Genomic DNA, 15,559 nt, shown 5'->3' on the forward strand with positions numbered 1-15,559 from the left:
TCTGTTCCACTGGTCTGTCAGTCTTTGTGCCAATACCACACTGTCTTAAGTACTGTTCTCCCCCAAAGATTAAAGCCGAAGTTCTAGTCTAGAACTTAATATAAATGGAATCACACAGTAACTACTCTTTTGTATTTGCCTTCTTTTATTCAACATACTGTTAGAGATGCATATATGCTACTTACGGATAAATATTTCTTTTTATTTCTAGATAATATTCTATTGTATGACTATACAACAACTTGTTTATCCCACTGTTGATGGACATTTGGGTTGATTCCAGTTTTTTGCCCACTATAGCACCTTTATGGTGCTAGAAACATTCTTATACAAGTCTTTGTGGACATTTGTTCCCATTACTCTTGGGTAAATACTTAGGAGTGGAATTGCTAAGTCAAACAGTAGGCATATGTTTACAAGAAACTGACAAATTTAAGAGTGGCTGTAACATTTTATACTCCACCAGCAATGTCTAAAAAGTCTGGGTGCTTTACATCTTCATCAATATTTGATTGTCAGGCTCTTAAATTTTAGCCATAATAGTGGACATATAGAGATGTCTTGTTGGGGTTACAATATACATTTCCTGATGATTAATAGTGTTGAGCACCTTTTTGTGTGTCCATCAACCACATTCAGGTATCATTGTGAAGGACCTTTTCAAGTCTTCAGCTTCTTAAAAAAACTGGACTGTCTTTTTAATATTGAGTTATACAAGTTCTTTATTTATCCTGGATACCAGTCCTTTGTCAGATTATATGCTTTGTGAATATTGTCTCCCTATGAGCAGCTTGCTTATTTATTGCCTTAAAAGTATCCTTCAGGGACTTTCCTGGTGGCGCAGTGCTTAAGAATCCGTCTGCCAATGCAGGGGACACGGGTTTGAGCCCTGGTCTGAGAAGATCCCACATGCTGCGGAGCAACTAAGCCCACACGCCACAACTACTAGAGCCTGCGCTCTAGAGCCTGCGAGCCACAACTACTGAGCCCATGTGCCACAACTACTGAAGCCCATGTGCTTAGAGCCCATGCTCCGCAAAAAGAGAAGCCACCGCAATGAGAAGCCCTGGCACTACAACGAAGAGTAGCCCCCGTTTGCCACAACTAAAGAAAGCCCGTGTGCAGCAACAAAGACCCAACACAGCCATAAATAAACTAATTAAATAAATAAATAAGAGTCCACCTGCCAACGCAGGGGACACAGGTTCAATCCCTGGTCCGGGAAGATCCCACATGCCGTGGAGCAACTAAGCCCATGCGCCACAACTACTGGGCCTGCGCTCTAGAGCCCGGGAGCCACGACTACTGAGCCCATGTGCCCCAACTACTGGGCCCATGCACTGCAACTACTGAAGCCCACGCGCTCTAGGGCCTGCATGCCGCAACAACTGAGCTCGCCTGCTGCAACTACTGAAGCCTGCGCACCTAGAGCCTGTGCTCCGCAATGAGAAACCACTGCAATGAGAAGCCCGTGCACTGCAACGAAGAGTAGTCCCTGCTCGCTGCAACTAGAGGAAGCCCATGCGCAGCAACAAAGACCCAATGCAGCCCAAAAAAAAAAAGTGTCCTTTAATAAGTAAGAGTATTTAATTTTGATGAAGTTTAATTTGTAAATTTTTTTATTTTATGGTTTTGTTTCTGTGTTCTGTTTAAGAAACCTCTGCCTACCCAAAGGCTTAGAAGATATTCTCCTACGTTTCCTTCTAGTATTTTCATAGTTTTAGCTTGTACATTTGGGTCTATGACCCACCTTAAATTTGTACACGGCATGAGTGGGAATCAAGGTCCTTCGTTTTTTTTATCCATGTGGATATCCAATCTTTCCCATACCGTTTGTTGAAGAGTTTCTTTTCTTCACTGAATTGCTTTGGTGGCTTTGTCAAAAATCAACTGACTATGTAACTGAGGGTCTGTTGCTGGACCCTCTATTCTGTTCCACTGGTCTGTCAGTCCTTGTGCCAATACTGAACTGTCTTAATTACTGTGCTCTGAAATAAGTCTTAAAGTCCTCCAAATTTCTTTCATTTTTTTTTTTAGATTGCTTTGAATATTCCAGGTTCTTTACATTTCCATATAAATTTTATTTATTATTATTATTTTTTTGGCCACGCCATGCGGCATGCAGGATTTTAGTTCCCCAACCAGGGATCAAACCCACACCCTCTGCAGTGGAAGAGTGGAGTCTTAACCACTGGACCGCCAGGGAAGTCCCTCCATATAAATTTTAGAATTTAATCAGTTTGTCAATTTCTACAAAAGAATCTGCTGGATTATATGAAATCTATAGATTAATTTAGGGAAATCTGACATATTAACACAGTTATCAAATCCATGATCATGGTATCTCTCTCCATTTCCTTAGGTCATCTTTAATTTCCCCTAGTTACATTTTAAGATTTCAGTGTTAAAGTCTTACACATTTTTTGTTAAATTTACTCCTAAGTATTTAATATCATAAATGGAATTTATTAAAAATTTCATTCTCCATTTGTTTCCTGATAGTAGAAATGCAATTGATTTTTTTAAAAAATAAATTTATTTATTTATTTTTGGCTGCGTTGGGTCTTTGTTGCTGTGCGCGGCTTTCTCTAGTTGCAGCGAGCGGGGGCTACTCTTCATCGCGGTGCGCCGGCTTCTCATCGTGGTGGCTTCTCTTGTTGCGGAGCACGGGCTCTAGGCGTGTGGGCTTCAGTAGCTGTGGCTCGCGGGCTCTAGAGCGCAGGCTCAGTAGTTGTGGCGCACGGGCTTAGTTGCTCCGTGGCATGTGGGATCTTCCCGGACCAGGGCTCGGACTCGTGTCTCCTGCATTGGCAGGTGGATTCTTAACCACTGTGCCACCAGGGAAGCCCCTGCAACTGATTTTTGTATATTAACCTTCTACTGATTTTGAATGTTAAACTAACCTTGCTTCTTGGAATAATACTCACTTGATTATGATGTATTATCATTTTTGTGTACTGCTAGATTCAATTTGATTATATCTTAAGGATTTTTACAACTATGTTCATGAGAGATACTGGTTTGTATTTTTTTTTCTTGGAATAACTTTAAGCTTTTGGTATCAGGGTTATGCTAGCCTTACTAGAGGAGTTGAAAAGTGTTTCTTTCTACTCTATATTTGAAAGTCTGTGTACTACTGGTATTATTTTTCCCTTAAATGTTTGATAGAATTCTCTTGATAATGTCCCACAGGTCTAAGGCTCCCTTCATCTTTTTTAGTCTCTTTTCACTCTAGTTTTAGTATGAATGTTTTCTACTGTCACATATTTGAACTCACTGATCATTTTTTCCACGAAGTCTAATCTGCTGTTAATTCTATATAGTGGATTTTTCACATCGGATATATTTTTCAGCTCTAAAAGTTCCATTTGGTTCTTCTTTGTATTTCCATTTCTCTTTTCATGATGTTCATATTTTCTTTTCAATACATGAACGTAGTTATAAAAGCCACTTATCCTTTCCTGCTAATTCTATCATATGTCAATTGAGTCTTTCTACTGGCGAATTTTTCTCCTGGTTGTGAGTCAGATTTTCTGCTTCATGGTTGTCTAATAAATTTTTTATTAGATGCTGACATTGTGAATGTTATACTGTGTGTCTGGATTTTGTCTTCCTTATAATAGCATGTGGGGCTTTGTTCTCACAGGTAATTAAATTACTTGTAAATCAGTGTGATCCCTTAGAGCTTTGTTAGAAAGGTTCTAGGACAGCAGTTGCCAACCTTTTTGGCACCAGGGACCAGTTTCGTGGAAGACAATTTTTCCACAGACGGGGCGGTGGAGGGTGGGGGGTGAGGAGGATGGTTCAGGCGGTGATGCGAGCGATGGGGAGCGGCAGGTGAAGCTTTGCTCGCTCGCTGCTCACCTCCTGCTGTGTGGACCGGTTCCTAACAGGCCGAGGATCGGTACTGGTCCACGGCCCAGGGGTTGGGGACCCCTGTTCTAGAATAGTCTTTACAACTAAGATAATTTAGCCCTACTACTAAGGTCTGAGCCTTCTATTGGCCTGGGTAATCAATCAGGACTCTCTATCTCAGAACGTCAGAACTTAATTAATCCAAGCCCTTTGTGAACTCGAGGAATTACTCAGCTTAACGCTCCCTGCTGGTTCTTTGCCTGGTCTCATGGAGCTTTACCCTACACATGTGTAATCTAACACTCAGCAAAGATTCAACTCCAGGAAAACCCTATGTAGACTTCTGTAGCCTTGTAATTTCTAGCCACTTCAGACTCATTAACCCTAATTTCTACCTTCTCAACTCAATGATGGGTATCCCACCCTGTTCCACTATCCCAAATGCGCCTCCAAGCAAAACACCAGAGAAATCAGAGTTCAGTTCACCTGTTCCCCTTCCTCAGGGATCATGGTCTTGCATTGCTATTGTCCAATGTTTGAAAATATTGTTTAATATATTTTGTCTAGTTTTTTAGCTGTTTATAGCAAAAGACTAAGTCCAATCCCCATTAGTCCATCATGGCTAGAAACATAAGTTCTGTACATAATGTTTTGCAACTTGATTTTTTAATTCATATCATGGTTATTATTCCAGATCAGTACATAGCTATCTACCACATGCTTTTAAATCCCTAAATAGTATTTCAGAGTATAGACACTTAAAAATTGTCTTCAGGGCTTCCCTGGTGGCGCAGTGGTTAAGAATCCGCCTGCCAATGCAGGGGACACGGGTACAAGCCCTGGTCCAGGAAGATTCCAAATGCCGCGGAGCAACTAAGCCCGTCTGCCACAACTACTGAAGCCTGCGCACCTAGTGCCAAAAGAGAAGCCACTGCAAATGAGAAGCCCGTGCACCGCAGCGAAGAGTAGCCCCCGCTCTCCACAACTAGAGAAAGCCCATGGGCAGCAACAAAGACCCAATGCAGCCAAAAATAAAATAAATTAGTTAAAAAAAAATTGTCTTCAATGTTTTAAACAACGACTAATACTAAAATTAATAATATGTACGTATCTCCTTGGCCAAATGTACAAATATTTTCACGTTTTAATTTTCTTATGTTCACATAAGCTTTCAACAAAATAGGTACTGTGTGTCATATCTCTCCCACCCTCCTCTCCCCCTACTCAACAGGCAAAATATTATATAATAGTAGTTATTAAATATTTACTGAGTATAAAAATTTACTTCAAGAGAATGATTGTTAGTACTAATAGCAAATGCCTGTATTCTTTCCTTACTTTTACAAAACGTTTTAATCCATTTGACAGTGAGTTACATGAGTTCTCAGGTTTAATTTTAAAAAGATTGCTCTCCCTGCTTCTTACCATTTTATTATTATTTTTAACTTTGTCTTAAATATTTTTATTATACCTGTGTCTTTTATTGTAAGTTCTCCCAAATCTGTTCTTACATAACGGGAGTATAAATAAATAAATAAATAAATACTAAAAAGGTTTTCTCTGTAACAGGCCACATTCTTTAAAGTGTGAAATGATATACAAGTAGAAATGTTGTGTTCTTAAAAAAGGCTTAGATTTGTAGTATTCAAAATCAAAATACTAGTCTAAGGTGAAAATCATTATAATTCATCAATCACATGTGACTATTTTATATCTTTATTCAAAACACTTAAATCCACCGGCTCTTACAGTTTTAAGAACTCATATTCACAGACTACATTTCTACCTAATATAAGAATCTCTTCTACAATAGTCTCTGTGACTGATAATCTTACACTTCATATTTGATTATTAAAAGTTTTTAAAGCGTAACAATCTGCTTTCAAATACTATGTCATATCTCTATGTACATCATCATTCAAAAGTAAAACAACTTTCATTTTCTTCTACAACCCAACTATAGGAATCATTCTGTTTTTAAATATGTCAACTTTTAGACTAAAGCCTCAAAAAAAATATTACTTTAATAAGAAAGAAGCTTTTACCCTTACCTGATTACAAGTATCAGATAAAGAGTGTATAGCTTCTGAGAACATACTTGCTGAACCCGTATAAATCCAGGCAAGAAATTTGAAGAAACAGTTTAATCCATTGCTAGGAGAGAAAGAGAAAATAACTTAGCATAGGTTTAAATAAAAATTCCCATCAAAAGCTTACTTAATTTATACACACACACACACACACACACACACACACACACGATTCTGTTCAAAGTACATTAGAAAGAATCCCTAGCCTTTAAGATTTACTATGTTTTAGGCAACAGGAGTGCAAATTTGAAGAATACAGATTATGGTTTCATTAAATATTTAAATGAAAGAGGCATGATACGTGCAAGCAAATTACTTAAGTACGTTTTGAAAAGATGAGAAAAGAGGGTGTTCTACATATGAACAAAATGGAATCAGAAAGGAAATTTTGTGTCTTATGTGCACTTGGTATTGTTCAGTAGGCCAGTGTCAAAGGGAAGACGTTGGTGAAGGTCCGTTTATTTAATTAGGCAGATGCCAGAGGTGAAGACAAAACTAGACCAAATAGTCTGTGTCATATGAGAAGGCCATACATGCTAAAATAAACACGGTTAGCTCTGAGGAAGCCAGCTGTGCTCAGATTCCAACAGTAATAACCAGTATAATTTATCTCAGGCACTATACTACAGTCACTTACCATGTTTTATTATAACTCTGTTATACAAATGCTAACATTGTAGTAGTTACTACATCCTCATTTTATAAATGAGGAAACTGTACATCCCCTTCCAGCTACCCTTTTCTCCTCTCCTCCATTTCAAATAATTTCTTGAAAGAATTATATCCACTCTTGCTGTCTCAGTTTTCCTCACTTTGCACTCAGTCTTCAATCCACTAAACAGCGGCTTCTGCCACTAACACCTCATAAGATTGTTTTTATCAATATATCAACTGTTTCTTGCTATTAAATTCCTGAAAATATTTTAATATTCTCCTTAATCTCACAGAAGCATTTGCCACTATTTTCTGAAAACACTGTCTTCCTTGATTTCCACAATACTCCTGGTTTTCTTCCTACCTTTCTCTTTACTCTTCCTCAGTCTCTTCTGCAGGCTCTTTTCCTTCTACCCGTTTCTTAAATGTTAGCGTTCTTCAAGGTTTTTTTCTGAAGAGCTTTTCCTTCCTCATACACTGCATACACATTCTCCAGGTGATATTAACTACTCCTATGGCTTTAATTATCATCTATATACTAATAACTCTTGATTCTATATCTCTAATCCAGATCTCCCTCCTGAGCTTCAGAGCCATATATACTAACAATAATAATTATTAAGTACAATTATGTAATAGGTGCTATGCTAAGCAGTTTATATACATTACATACATTCCTCCAATGTAAAAAGCTTTCATTGTTAATCCTGTTTTATTGATGAAAAGAATTAATTCTGCTGACCAACTCCCCTTGGGTGCCCTATAAATAACTCAAACTCAAAAAGGAACTCATTATTTCCTTTGCTCCCACCCTGCCCCCTCCTTCCAGCGTTCCTTCTCTCAGTGATGGTGCAATATCTATCCAATTGTCCACACCAGAAACCTGGGCACCATCGCTAACCAGACCACCTAAATACTTTTTGAAACTAACCGTGACTCTCCATCCCTACTACCACTATCTTTTCTGTATTATTACAAATGACTTCTTCTAGTCTAGTGTCCCTCCAATCCTTGAAGATAAGAATTATGTATTTTACCTTTACATTTCCAGACCATATCAAAATTCCTGACACATGTAACACATGTATTTTAGAAATAAAAGAACAAACTAATGAATTACGGAATTAATGCTCTTAAACATCCTAAATTAGATTATTCAGTAAAATCATAAAAGGTAGGCAGAATAATAGGAATCAAGAAGACAGAGAAGTACACACTGCTATATTTAAAATGAATAACCTACTGTATAGCACAGGGAACTCTGCTCAGTGTTATCTGGCAGCCTGGATGGGAGAGGAGTTTGGGGGAAAATGGATACATGTATATGTATGGCTGAGTCCCTTTGCTGTGCACCTGAAACCATCACAACATTGTTAACTGCCTATACTCCAATATAAAACAAAAAGTTAAAAAAAAAAAAAAAAAAAGAAGAAAGAGGAAAAAAGAAAGAGGCAAAAGCATTAATTATGTTCTACCAAGGTGAAGTGGGAGAAAAATAAAAGCGCAGGTACTCTCCAGTAGTTATAACCCAGGTTGCTTTAGTTACTCTAAAAATAACCTTGGCCAATTCAACTTTTTAAAGAAGACTTCTATAAATGCCAGTGAAAATGAGAGAAAAATTTTCAGATAGCACCGTTATCTTTATCTAGATACCAAGTAATAAATTTATACATTCAAGGATATATACATTAAAAATATTTCTATTTTAAAAGGCTTATATTTCAGTACTTACATGCAAATGGCAACCATCACCACCTTTCCTGGCCCCTTAAAAAAAACTGATGTCGGTCTAGAGCGTGGCTATAAGACAAAAACAAAAACAAAAAATCTCTAACATTTCCCAGAGAAGCATTATGACGCTAATAAGTGACTCTTGACACACCAGAAAATACCTCCTTTATCAACGCCTCTAAACAACTAGATTTACTTATTTAATTCTTTTTCTCTAGAATTTCCTGTTTAAGATGTGAGAAGACGGAAATTGAAAGTACATGTAGGTCCTTTTACAGAACATTGTTTATTTCCTTGTAAATCATTTCCTGCCTACTTCAGGAAAAATTCTGAGTTGGTTACATAAAAACCAGAAGTAAAGTGATAAAAATGTACTGCACTGAAATACTCTAAAATTTTCCCATTTCTTGAGCAACTTTTTAACTTATAGTACAAGGAACAGCCAAAGCCAAAAAGTTTGTTGCTCTAATTTAACTCACGACTGTTCTCTAAAGACCAAAGACATCAAGTGATAACAATGTGTTTAATTTCAAAACACACCAAAACAAAAGGAAATCAAACAAGAACATATTCAGGGAAAATATATTTCTTCAGTCAAATGTTCTGCTGTTCCTTGAATTTATACTTTCTGTGTTTCTCCTCCTGCTCTTTCCTCTCCTTGGAATGCTATCATCTTCCACCGCAACCTGGGCAAGCTTTACTCATCTTCTTGTATATCTGGCCAAGTGTCACCTTTCTATGTAAAGCCTTCCTTGGTCTCCCACAGCCAACACTCACTCTATTACACATTTATTATTGTACTTTACGTTTCTCTTGAAGCACGTCATATATTCTGCCTTATGTAATTTATTCAAGAAATATTTATTGTACAAGTACTATATGCCTGGCACAGTTCTAGATGCTGGGGCACAACAGTAAACAAAACAGAGTCCCTGCCTTCATAGATCTCACTGCCTAGTATAGGAAGATAGAGAATAAGTCCGTCATATCTGATAGTGATAAATATAATAAAGAAACTAAAACAGAGACTGAAAGAATAGTGTTGGGGGGGTATGATGGAGAGGGTTATTTTAGTTAGAATAGTGAGGGAAAGAAGTTCAATGATGAGAAGGAAGCAACCATGAAAAATTTGGAAGAAAAATGGTTTAGGCAGAGTATACAACACACTCAAAGATTCTGAAACAGAAGTAAGTTTCGTGTGAAGAATGGACAAAAACAAGGCTGGTGACTTCCCTGTTTGCACAGTGGTTAAGAATCCACCTGCCAATGCAGGGGACAAGAGTTCGAGTCCTGATCTGGGAAGATCCCGCATGCCGCGGAGCAACTAAGCCTATGCACCACAACTACTGAGCCTGCGCTCTAGAGCCCACGAACCACAACTCCTGACCCCACATGCTGCAACTACTGAAGCCTGCACATCGCCCGTGTTCCACAACAAGAGAAGCCACTGCAATGAGAAGCCCGCGCACCAAAACGAAGAGTAGCCCCCGAAACTAAAGAAAGCCCGTGCACAGCAACAAGGACCCAACGCAGCCATAAATAAATAAATAAATAAAAATTTTTTAAAAATTAAAAATAGAACTACCATATACCCAGCAATCCTACTCCTGGGCATAAACGCAGAGAGAACCATAATTCAAAAAGATACATGCACCCCAATGTTCATTGCAGCACTATTTACAATAGCCAGGACATGGAAGCAACCTAAACGTCTATCAACAGAGGAATGGATAAAAAAGATGTGGTATATATATAGAATGGAATATTACTCAGCCATAAAAAGGAATGAAATCGTGCCATTTGCAGAGACGTGGATGGGCCCAGAGACTGTCATACAGGGTGAAGTAAGTCAGAAAGAGAAAAACAAATATTGTATAGTATCGCTTATATGTAGAATCTAGGAAAATGATACAGATGAACTTATTTGCAAAGCAAAAATAGAGACACAGACGTAGAGAACAAACGTATGGACACCAAGCAGGGAAGGGGGGTGGGGGGGATGAACTGGAAGATTGTGATTGACATATATACACTACTATGTATAAAATATCAATAAATAACTAGTGAGAACCTACTGTATAGCACAGAGAACTCTACTCAGTGCTCTGTGGTGACCTAAATGGGAAGGAAATCCAAAGAAGAGGGGATATATGTCTAGGTATAGCTGATTCACTCTGCTGTGCAGCAGAAACTAACAAAACATTGTAAAGCAACTATACTCCAATAAAAATTAGTTAAAAAAAACAAAAAAAAAAAAGAAAGTAAGATTTGGGGCTGGTCACCAGAGGAGCCAACCATGTAATTAGAGGGTTATAACTTTCCAACCTCCAGTGCTGGGAAAGAGGCTGGAGATTGAGTTCAGCCTCCAATGGCCAGTGGTTTAATCAATCATGCTTATGTAATGAAGCCTCCATAAAACCCTGACAGGACGGGGTTTGGTGAATGTGTGGAGATGCAGGGAGAGTGGCTGCCCACAGAGCATGAAGTTCTGAGCCCCTTCCCACATGCCTTGCCTCCTGCACCCCTTCCATCTGGCTGTTCCTGAGTCATATATCCTTTAATAATGAACAGGCAATCTAGTTTAAAAAAAATAAAATAAACAAGTGGGACAGTAAAGGTAAACTTTCTATACTGGTCCCAATATTAATTTCCTTCTGATAGGAAGGAAAACAGAGTTATTCTGGCACACTTGTCAATAAGGTAGTAAACCTGCTAATGGAAAGATAAGGTACTTCTATCAGATTAGATCTATTTCTTCAATGAAATATAAAACAAGGTCATCAGCTGAAGAGGGAAAGTGAGTCTGCAGGAAGTTTGGGAAGAGAGGAAAAGGTATGCAGTAAGTATCTCACAGAATGGGAGAGTGAACGTACTATGGAAGTTTAGTAAGACTGACAAATACTGAGTGCCCACTGATTTTGTACACTCATATAATAAAGAAAAAAAATCATCAAAATGGCTGTGCAATTTTTCTCCTCTAAGGGCTGAGCTTCCTGGGTACAAGCAGAGGATTAGCACTTTGAATGTTAAACAAGGTTAAGAGTAGAAGGAAAAAGAATAAAGGAAATTAAAGGTGTATACAAGAGCTAAATCTTGCTAAAAATCTAACAAAATAAATCATCTATATCTATATGCTTATGGTTTATAACACAGTTATGAATTTAAAGAGAACTTATGTCCCAATTTTTTTAATTTTAAGAAAAACAGACAGAAGCAAAGAGATTGTAATTCAGTAGATTACAATCTACTTAAGAAAATCTTGGTATAGGATCACAGACATGCTAGATTTTCACCATGGACTGATACTAGGATTTGCTGTGCAACACATACACACATAACATTAACAGAAAGATATCCTTACCTTGGTATTTCCCAGAAACTCTCTATATTCTCTCAATATTTTTTGGTTTCTAAATAGCCCTATAAGAAAAGAATTACACAATACATTTAGGTCATACATATTCTTATCAGTCACACTTTAGATTAATAAGACTATGTTAAATCATTTTCTACCAGCTAGCTACCAACAAAAATATGTTATTAGAAGAAATGTGAATTTGCAACTTGATTAAAAAATAGGCAAAGGATTTGAATACTTTTCTCCAAAGATGATACACAGATGGCCAACAGGCATATGAAAAGATGCTTGTATCACTAATCATCAGAGAAATGCGAATCAAAACCACAATGAGGTATCACTTCACACCCATCAGAATGGCTACTATCAAAAAAAAACAAAAACAACAACAAAAAATAACAAATATAGGGACTTCCCTGATGGTCCAGTGGTTAAGACTCCACACTCTCAATGCAGGGAGCACAGGTTTGATCACTGGTCAGGGAACTAAGATCCTGCACGCCACACAGCGCAGCCAAAAAAATAATAATAATAGTAACAAGTATAGGCAAGGATGTAGAGAAACTGGAAATCTTGAGTATGTTGGTAGGATAATAATATATTGCAACTGCCATGGAAAACATGGAGGTTCTTCAAAAAAATTAAAAACTACCATATGATCACCCAAATTCACAGCAGCACACAGCAGCACCATTCACAATGGGCAAGAAGTGAAAGCAACCAAAACCATCCATGGATGAATAAATGGATAAACAAAATGTGGTATATGCATACAATGGAATATTATTTAAACTTTATGAGGAAGGAAATCCTGTCACATGGATGAACCTTGAGGACATTATGCTAAGTGAAATAACTTAGTCAAAAAGACAAATACTGTATGATTCCATTTATGTGAGGTATCTACAGTAGTCAAATTCATAGAAGCAGAAAAAAGAATAGTAGTTACTAGGGGCTCGAGGGAGAGGGAGAAGGGAATTGTTTAACATGTACAGTTTCAGTTTTGCAAGATGAAAAAGGTTCCAGAAGAACATTTTCTGGAAATGTTTCATAACAATGTTAATATACTTACCACTTCTGAACTGTACACATAAAAAGTTAAAATGATAAATTTTATGTTGTATTTTTGCAATGAGATAAAGGCAGTTTGCTGATTCTTTCTCAGTATTAACTAAAAAATATAAGAACCAATTCTTCATTGTTAGCTCAAAGTTTAAAAATACAGGAAAAAATATTTTTCTATTACTGTGCTTTCTCAAATTCTGTACTTTAAATATCTCCTTTAATATATGTACAAGGCTATTCATGGTATTATTTTACTAGCAAAAAACTGGAAATGACCTAGGAGGAAATAACTGAATAAACTATGGTGTAGCCCCCAAAATGGAGTATTATAAAAGAAATGAAGAAATGTCTCTATTTCCTGCTATGGAATGTTCTCCAGGACATATTATCAAGTAAAAAAAAAAAAAAAAAAAAAAGCAAGCACAGAAAGTATGCATAGTATGCCTTATTTATGAAAAGGGGAGTCTAAATTGCCAGTATGTATGCTATTTTATTGCATTTTTTTTAATGGAAAAACTAACCCCCAAACTAAATTTTTTTTCTATTAATTAATTTTATTTTGTTTATTTTTGGCTGCTGTTGGGTCTTTGTTGCTGTGCACGGGTTTTCTCTAGTTGCAGCGAGCGGGGGCTACTCTTCGTTGCGGTGCACGGGCTTCTCACTGCGGTGGCTTCTCTTGTTGTGGAGCACGCGCTCTAGGCGCACGGGCTTCAGTAGCTGTGGCTCATGGGCTCTAGAGCGCAGGCTCAGTAGCTGTGGTGCACGGGCTTAGTTGCTCCGTGGCATGTGGGATCTTCCCGGACCAGGACTCGAACAAGTGTCCCCTGCATTGGCAGGCGGATTCTTAACCACTATGCCACCAGGAAAGACCCCAAACTAATTTTTTAAACAGTTACCTATGTTAGAAAGAGGGAGTAGGGTAGAGAAGACAGGGATGGGAGCTAAACTTCTCTGAAGTGTTTTGTCTGGTAAAGGTCACTTTGGAATCGTGTAAACGTTTTACAAAATTATAAAATAAAAATAATTTCTCAAAATCGAAAGCAAAATGAAACAAATGAAGCTAATTTTACATCTGTTAGATGGTTTATCCATACAATGAGAAATTAAAAGTGACTTTAAAGCATAGACATTTGACTATATATCCCTAGTGGGATATATAATAATGACAAAAAGAAAAACAGAAATCTTAAAACACTTTGATAGCAATATCGATCCTGTTAGTTTTAAACTACACTGTATTCTCTCTATATGTGTGTATACACATAAAAGAACAAACCAAAAATGTAATTAATTATGCTAATGAATTAAGAAATAAGATTTTCAGTGTAAGAGATACAAAAAGAAAAGAAACAGTGTTTATCAGAATAACCTATGTATTTTTTCTTAAGAAACAAAAAGTATTTCCTAGCTCTGTCCACTGAAAAGACCTTAAAAATACATCACCCTGTTAAGAATGAGTATCCCTAATGCCCACAGGTCTCTCAATTTTATTTCCTATTAAAAGGAAAGGATCTCCTATTAGAAATGGCTGATTCCCAATCTGGGGCAGGAAATATACTAAATAAACCTGAAACATCTTATTGTACCTAAAAGCAAGGATGCTACAACAGTACCCGGATTATGACAAAAGGACTTCGGAGCCAATTTGAGATGTTTCCACTGGCCAAAGTGAAGCTGAGCACCACGACTTTGCCTACTTTGTTCTTTCCTTCCTTGCATGTCTTCTCCACGTTCTTCCCGATCTCCTGATCTCCTTCCTACCCACTGCTGTCCCTCTTGACACTGAACACCCACACACGCAAAAAACTCTCCCAACCCCTTTTCTTCCTGTGCTACTGACCACAACTGTCTCACAATTTCCACCTAGAAACTTCACCAACTCATGAGGAGAAGGAAATATTGTCACCTTTAAGCCTTGGTCCTATGCAGAACTTAGAAATATAGTTAAAGAAGTCAGAATCCTCCTAAATAAAGCCTGACCAAAAAAAAAATGTCTAATTTTTGCAGATACTAGCACGTCTATCTCTACTTTAATCCTGCCACATTACCGTTCAGTTCCACAGAGTAACAGAAGTGTAACTGTAGTACAAGTATCTAATTCCCCAATGGATTATGCCCTACTCGAAGATGATTTCATCATATCCTATATTAGCACCTGTATTGCCTATAAAGAAACCCAATGGAAGCCATTAACTGAATAGTGATACCACAATTCTGGGGCTCCCTGACCCCAACATGTATTTCTTTCATCAAAAGTAAACATTTCAATGTTCATTGCAGCTCTATTTACAATAGCCAGGACCTGGAAGCAACCTAAATGTCCATCGACAGACGAATGGATAAAGAAGATGTGGCACATATATACAATGGAATATTACTCAGCCATAAAAAGAAATGAAATGGAGGTATTTGTAATGAGGTGGATGGAGTTAGAGTCTGTCATACAGAGTGAAGTAAGTCAGAAAGAGAAAAACAAATACAGTATGCTAACACATATATACGGAATCTAAGGGAAAAAAAAAAAAAAGGCCATGAAGAACCTAGTGGCAAGACGGGAATAAAGACACAGACCTACTAGAGAATGGACTTGAGGATATGGGGAGGGGGTGGGGTGAGATGTGACAGGGTAAGAGAGTGTCATGGACATATATACACTACCAAATGTAAAATAGATAGCTAGTGGGAAGCAGCCGCATAGCACAGGGAGATCAGCTCGGTGCTTTGTGACCACCTAGAGGGGTGGGATGAGGAGGGTGGGAGGGAGGGAGATGCAAGAGGGAAGAGAAATGGGAACATATTGTATATG

General features: G+C 37.7%; 1 protein-coding gene across 10 annotated transcripts in view; it reads right to left on the reverse strand.

The window, feature by feature from the left end:
- SLC30A9 (solute carrier family 30 member 9) overlaps nt 1–15,559 on the reverse strand; it is a 74,692-nt gene that overhangs the window by 26,519 nt on the left and 32,614 nt on the right. For all 10 annotated transcript variants that reach the window (XM_082390663.1, XM_082390668.1, XM_082390665.1 and 7 more), the window contains 3 exons: nt 11,692–11,750; nt 8,332–8,399; nt 5,907–6,009 (listed from right to left, as the gene is read on the reverse strand). In XM_082390663.1, coding sequence (XP_082246789.1) covers nt 5,907–6,009; nt 8,332–8,399; nt 11,692–11,750 — 230 coding nt within the window. The remainder of the gene's footprint in view (nt 1–5,906; nt 6,010–8,331; nt 8,400–11,691; nt 11,751–15,559) is intronic.

This window comes from Balaenoptera borealis, assembly GCF_965194805.1.
Source record: "Balaenoptera borealis genome assembly, chromosome: 4".
NCBI lineage: Eukaryota > Metazoa > Chordata > Mammalia > Artiodactyla > Balaenopteridae > Balaenoptera > Balaenoptera borealis.